The sequence below is a fragment of the Thalassophryne amazonica genome, chromosome 12 (assembly GCF_902500255.1).
Source record: "Thalassophryne amazonica chromosome 12, fThaAma1.1, whole genome shotgun sequence".
NCBI lineage: Eukaryota > Metazoa > Chordata > Actinopteri > Batrachoidiformes > Batrachoididae > Thalassophryne > Thalassophryne amazonica.
The window spans coordinates 73,659,931-73,667,128 of record NC_047114.1 but is presented as its reverse complement, the minus strand read 5'-3'; the positions used below and the strand labels follow the sequence as shown (position 1 = coordinate 73,667,128).

At 42.2% G+C, this 7,198-nt stretch overlaps 2 protein-coding genes across 3 annotated transcripts in view; one reads left to right on the top strand and one right to left on the bottom strand.

The window, feature by feature from the left end:
• The first annotated feature begins 1,518 nt into the window (after window positions 1–1,518).
• cebpd (CCAAT enhancer binding protein delta) lies at window positions 1,519–2,885 on the top strand. The gene has a single exon (XM_034184108.1). It carries the CDS (start codon window positions 1,718–1,720, stop codon window positions 2,579–2,581), a length of 864 nt encoding a protein of 287 aa, XP_034039999.1. The 5' UTR covers window positions 1,519–1,717; the 3' UTR covers window positions 2,582–2,885.
• A 21-nt stretch (window positions 2,886–2,906) lies between these two features.
• Window positions 2,907–7,198, bottom strand: part of spidr (scaffold protein involved in DNA repair) — a 59,700-nt gene continuing 55,408 nt past the window's right edge. For both annotated transcript variants that reach the window (XM_034184104.1, XM_034184105.1), the window contains exons 19-20: window positions 5,866–5,922; window positions 2,907–3,388 (exon numbers count right to left, since the gene is read on the bottom strand). In XM_034184104.1, coding sequence (XP_034039995.1) covers window positions 3,269–3,388; window positions 5,866–5,922 — 177 coding nt within the window. In that variant the 3' untranslated portion in view covers window positions 2,907–3,268. The remainder of the gene's footprint in view (window positions 3,389–5,865; window positions 5,923–7,198) is intronic.

Sequence of the window (7,198 nt, the reverse complement as noted above, 5' to 3'; positions counted from 1 at the left end):
TGGACATTTCAAGCTCTCAGCTTCCACTGAATGCAGTATTAAGTTTGAATCTTGCAGACGCACTTCCTCCTTCACGTTTTCTGCAAGATCTCAGACAGCAAACATGTTTCTGGTAGAGGCAGAAGGAAGGAAGAAGGAAAAACCTATTACATTTTGGTGTAGATCTGCATCAGTGGGGTGATCCTGACTTTTATCATTAATGCAGATATTTGATCCTGAGTACTTTGATCCTAATAACAGGGTCAAAGCAATAAATATGGCTCCAATGTTGGCAATCACAATCCATGGTCAGGAACATGTTTAATGGTAAGCCAACAAGATCAAAAGATAAGGATCGAAGATGAATAATGAAGATCAAAGATCAGCAATAAGAATCAAAGGTCAGTGGTCTACATTCCAGATCAGGAACACGATTAAAAGTGAGTGAACAAAATCCAAATTCAGTGATCAGAATTTTAAAAAAAAGTTTTAATTCAAAGGTCAGTCAGGCTCACTGACCAACAATCAAGACTGGAGTTTACTAATGAGCTTCAATGGTCAGAAACAAGAACAATGGCGAGTGAAACAGATCAAAGATCAGGATCAAAGGTCAGTGCTAAAGATCAAAGTTCAGTAATAAGAGTAAATGTTGACGGTCTGGATCAAAAGCCCGTAACACGATCCAAGGTGAGTGGTCACTATCAATGATCTTGATCAAAAATAAGTAACCAAGATCAGCAGTTACAGCTAAACAGTCTAAAGGTTGAAAGGTCAGTGATCAGGATCAAAGTTTAAAAAAAAAAAAAAAAAAAAAAAAGACCAAACAAGGGAATTGGTTTCAAAGGTCTGGAACATGATCAAAGATGAGTGACCAAGATGACCAATTAATGATCAGGAACAAAGATCAGGATCATACGTCAGTAATCGCAAACAAAGCTGAATGATCAATATTGAGACCAAAGGTTGAGGGGTTTATAAATGCTGATACAGGAGTACTTTGGTCTGGATTTAGTGGACAAAAATGTATTTTTAGACAGGAGTGGCCCACTAAAGTGGGCTGACACATGGAATTTGGTTTGGGGTTGTGAGACCTTGACCCAGTGGGTATGCGGTCCACCTTCATGTCCCCTGATGATTTACCACCTTCTGCTGCAGACGACAGCGGCTGTGCTTTAATGACAGATGTGACTGTTTATCTCAACATGTGAATGCAGCAACAATCTGGGATTTTGAGTGGGGCGGGGCGGGTCCTAACTGCAGGCCGGGTCCCCACTGCTGTTCGTGCACCCCTGCATTTGGCTCCATTCAGTGCTCGTGACCGCGCGTTAACCAACGCAATTAAACTTAATCTGCTATGTAAACAACCCCGGACCATTCACAGAGTCGTAGTAAAAGAGGGCGGCGTGTGCGTCACGCCCACCCACTCCTCAAATGGGGAGACCAACGAACACCGCGTGACCTCGTCCTGATTACTGGCTCGCGAGAGGGGGAGGTAACCATGACGTCACAGGAGGAAAGATACAAAACAGTGTGCGAAAGTAGTAAGTCCAGAGGTTTCGGAGAAGTGACAGCGCTCAAACACGAGTCCCGAAAGATGCCACTGAGAGGGATCATACAGTGATCGAGCGGAGGACTTTAAGAAAAAAGACATTTAACAGCGCGTGCAACGAGCTGTCACACTTTCGCTGCTTACTTTTTTAACTGGTGTGGTTAGTAAAACCACGTGGACGCTAAGCTGATGTGTGACGTCTACAGTCTGGACTCTCACTGCGTGTCTCCACGATGCAACATGAGCTGGATGGAGCCTGCTAACTTCTACGAGAGCAACAAGCTGATCGGCTTTAAACCGGCGAGGAGCGACGCCGTGGCGGCGGCAGAGGACGGCACCATGGTGGAGCTGAGCACCGCCCCCGCCATCTACGACGACGAGAGCGCCATCGACTTCAGCCAGTACATAGAGTCCATGACCTCCGTGCCCACCCTGGAGCTGTGCAACGACGAGCTCTTCCTCGACCTGTTCAACACTGTGAAGCAGGAGAAGGCGGACTTCTACAGCCTGCCGGGCTCCGCGCTGACCGGCGGCGTGCAGCAGCAGCCGCCGCCTCCTGCAGGCTGCGGGTCGGAGCGGGCGGCGTTCGGCGCGCCCATCAAGCAGGAGTCCGACTGGAGTGACAGCGACATGTCCTCCTCCCTGCCGTCACAGATCGAAACATGCGCCCAGACGTCCGTCAGCCTGCCCACGGGACAGCCGACTCCTCCCACCACCCCGGAGCCCGTGTCGTCCAGCATGGTGAGCTCGACCAAAGCGTGCCCGAGGAAGGCGGCGGGGGGCAGGGAGAAGGGCAAGAAGAGCCTGGACAGGTTCAGTGTGGAGTACCGGCAGAGGCGAGAGCGGAATAACATCGCCGTGAGGAAAAGCAGGGACAAAGCCAAGAGGCGCAACCTGGAGATGCAGCAGAAGCTGATCGAACTGAGCGCCGAGAACGACCGGCTTCACAAAACCATCGAGCAGCTCAGCAGGGAGCTGAGCGGCCTGAGGGAGTTCTTCAAGCACGTGCCCGGCGCCTCCTTCGCGGGCTCCACGGGCGTAAACAGCCGGTGACAGACCCACGTGCGCCGCCCAATAACTGACATACCTCAACAGACACTTTGTGATTTACCATCTGTAACAGATGCATTTTTAAGCTTACCATAATGGCACTGGAAATATGATGTTGCTGCCATATTATTTTGTGGGATTTTGTTTTTCGATTATATTAAGTTATTTTTACCACTGCATTTACATGATATGGTACATTGTTTTATAATTCCAACCTTTGTATGAGAGCCAGAGCATGATCTTTTCTATAGTTTGTATTGAAAACATTTTGTTTATGGAATCTATAATAAAACAGTTTGAAAATGTGCACACCGTCTGATTTGTACTGCACCATGAGAACTTTTATTGACACAGTATGCATAGTGTGACAACGTGAAACAGGTTTTCAGACCACTTAAAGTTGCATTTACAGCCTAAAGGGTTTTTTCCTACAACCACGTGATTTGGTTTGACAGACAGCATGCCACTGGTCTTCCCTTGGGCTGTCAGCTCCTGGACCATGGGATCACATATCATTATCACAAACAAAACTTTGCCTTCTTCCAGCCTGCTGGCTTCAGCTCAGCTTCAAGCTGTCAGGGGCCCTTCAGAGGGGGTGGAGCTGGATCACATTGAGTCCTAGTGTGCAGATCCCTGGAGCCAGCTGAAAGCCTGAGAATTGACATATTTGAGCTCCGCGCTCCGACCGCCTCACAGGCTGATTTCTTCCAAGCCGACCCACAGAGAGGGCTTTCTGGTGATGACTCTCACGTAAGCTGCGATGGGGCCCACCTCCTTCCCCAGGACATTTTCAACATCATAACCTGGGAACTATAACAGACGGCCTCATTAAAAAAAGGGAACAAAAACCTTACGCCTGCCATAATGCAAACTACAACCACATAAAACTAAACACTTGTTTAAAAGAAACTAATGGGAAACACACCAATATTATAGAGGTGCTCTTTACTATATATATACAACCCCTGGCAAAAATTATGGAATCACCGGCCTCGGAAGATGTTCATTCAGTTGTTTAATTTTGTAGAAAAAAAGCAGATCACAGACATGACACAAAACTAAAGTCATTTCAAATGGCAACTTTCTGGCTTTAAGAAACACTATAAGAAATCAAGAAAAAAATATTATGGCAGTCAGTAACGGTTACTTTTTTAGACCAAGCAGAGGAAAAAAATATGGAATCATTCAATTCTGAGGAAAAAATTATGGAATCACCCTGTACATTTTCATCCCCAAAACTAACACCTGCATCAAATCAGATCTGCTCGTTGACATTGACCCTATGCCATGACATTGACCCTATGTGTCTTTTTGCAAGGAATGTTTTCGCAGTTTTTGCACTATGGCAAGATGCATTGTCATCTTGAAAAATGATTTCATCATCCCCAAACATCCTTTCAATTGTCCAAAATATCAATGTAAACTTGTGCATTTATTGATGATGTAATGGCAGCCATCATGGCAGTGCCTTTACCTGACATGCAGCCCCATATCATCAATGACTGTGGAAATTTACATGTTCTCTTCAGGCAGTCATCTTTATAAATCTCATTGGAACGGCACCAAACAAAAGTTCCAGCATCATCACCTTGCCCAATGCAGATTTGAGATTCATCACTGAATATGACTTTCATCCAGTCATCCACAGTCCATGATTGCTTTTCCTTAGCCCATTGTAACCTTGTTTTTTTCTGTTTAGGTGTTAATGATGGCTTTCATTTAGCTTTTCTGTATGTAAATCCCATTTCCTTTAGGCGGTTTCTTACAATTCGGTCACAGACGTTGACTCCAGTTTCCTCCCATTCGTTCCTCATTTGTTTTGTTGTGCATTTTTCGATTTTTGAGACATATTGCTTTAAGTTTTCTGTCTTGACGCTTTGATGTCTTCCTTGGTCTACCAGTATGTTTGCCTTTAACAACCTTCTCATGTTGTTTGTATTTGGTCCAGAGTTTAGACACAGCTGACTGTGAACAACCAACATCTTTTGCAACATTGCATGATGATTTACCCTCTTTTAAGAGTTTGATAATCCTCTCCTTTGTTTCAATTGACATCTCTCGTGTTGGAGCCATGATTCATGTCAGTCTACTTGGTGCAACAGCTCTCCAAGGTGTGATCACTCCTTTTTAGATGCAGAGTAACGAGTAGATTTGATTTGATGCAGGTGTTAGTTTTGGGGATGAAAATTTACAGGGTGATTCCATAATTTTTTCCTCAGAATTGAGTGATTCCATATTTTTTTCCTCTGCTTGGTCTAAAAATGTAACCGTTACTGACTGCCACAATCTTTTTCTTGATTTCTTATAGTGTTTCTTAAATCCAGAAAGTTGCCATTTGAAATGACTTTAGTTTTGTGTCATGTCTGTGATCTGCTTTTTTTCTACAAAATTAAACAACTGAATGAACATCCTCCGAGGCCGGTGATTCCATAATTTTTGCCAGGGGTTGTATATATATGTTGAAAAGACCACAGTAATGGTCCAAAACTCACAGCTTTAATACAAGAAAAAGAAAAGTATAATCACCAATGTTTTGGGTCAGCAAGTTTTCATCAAGTGAATACAGGCAAAATAATGAATTTGCTCGGTCCATAAAAAGTAAAAAAAAAAAAAAAAAAAAAATTTGAAAATTGACCACTAGCTGCCTTCAAACATCTTGTTTTATCCACACTCCAAATATATTCTGTTTACTGGCAAATAGTAAAGCATCGAGTAAACAAAACCAGAAAATATTCACATTTAAGAAGCTGAAGTCAAAGAATTTGGATAGAATTTTAAAAAATAACAAGAAATGATCAACATAATTGTCGATTAGCTTTAAGTGTATGCAGGTGATGTTCAATGTCTGCAAAAAAAATTAAAGCGCACAAAAGGTGCTGCTGACCTTTGCATATTTTATAAGCGCTTTTACTCATTTCTCTTTTGTAAGAATTTTAAGGTCACCACCCATTACCTCACCATAAACATGCACACATGCCTAAAATATTGGAATGTACTTAATTATTTTGTTATTACTGTCATCTTTATTAATTAGTGCCAGTACAAAAACTACCTGCAAAAAAAAAAAAAAAAAAAAAAAAAGGCAGAGTCAGTACTTCTGACAGCTAATTTTAAAGTCCGATTAATGATCAGCATGACACAGACGTTTGTTATGTACAAACCAGGCTTCAATGTCAAGTATGACATGACATGAAGACATGATTTCAGAGTACACCGACAGGAGATAAAAACGCTTGACGTGACGTTGGTAAAACCCACAATTACATAACAGGCCAAAGCAAACTTACCTCTGTACCTTCCAGTGCTGTAGTATTTAGTATGGACATGATGGTCTTCTGCTGCAGCTGTTGGAAGGATAAAAAAAAAAGAAAAAAAAAAAAAGAATTATAGCATGACTATAAATTGAATATAAATGCAGACATCTCTACAGTGGCTCAACAAAAAGCTCAGACTTCAAGTTAAGACTGTGGTGACAACTTCAGGGTCCTGAGTGACATCTGCATCATTGCCATTGAACCAGAGATCAGTTAATGCTGTAAAAACTTAAAACCAAGCACAAGATCCACTTGTCCAGGCTTGCCTTTAATTTTGTTTATTGGCAGCGAATAGCGGGGGAAGCGTAAGATTAATGCAGTCAGTCAATGAGTCAGCGGATTGGCAACATTTCTGTAAGCAACTCTGTCAAAACTACCACCTATTCAGCTCTGAAAGTTTGAGTTCTAACAGCTACAAGTGAGGACCATCGAGATCTCCTATGATGGTATTTTTTAAAGCTACAGTGTGTAGGATTTAGTGCCATCTAGTGGTGGGTTTGCAAAACACATTATGCAGTTGCCAGTCAATTTTGATTCCCTTCACGTTTACGCTTCTGGTTACATACGGTCTTGCCTTCTCCTTGTGATAATCAATATGTATAATTGTCTATTTCACAACAAAAGAGGGTTCACAAACTTGCTAGTCTGCACTAGCAACCAGTACACAGTGTTTAGTAGGGAGATTGATTAGTCTTTTTTAATTATTATTATTTAGTCCTCTTCTGTCTTTTGGACGCACTGTAAAATCCAAATGATTAAGTAAGTATGTCCCTTTTGGGCTACTGTATCAACATGGCAGCCTACATGAGGGGACCCGCTCCCATGAAGATACTCATTCTAAGCTCAAGAGAAACATCAATTTGTTGTCGCAGTTGATTGTATGCAAATGAACAGGTAGTTATGAAAGCTGTATTCCATTTGTGCTAATAAACAACCGTAAATCCTACAACACTGTAGCGTTAACATGCACAATGACCACAATATTAATGCTGTCACTTATAAAATAAATAAATTGTGAAGCACTTTGTAAATGCTGCCCTTAAAAGGTGCAGTATAAATAAATTTTACCGGATAGAAAAAAAAATACTGTATTTTCATACTGGCCTAAATAATCCTCAACCGATGACGTCTGTGAAATTACTCGATAACTACAGGGTCAACTATAGATTAACATGGGAGACTACAGTGCGTGTAATGTGGTGCTCAGCAGCAGTTCAACAGGACACATGGTTGCTTTTGAAGAGCCAGTTCTTAATCTAGTCTGTCCAGCTGGATGACATTCCAAACCCCCCTTTCTTATTAAAAC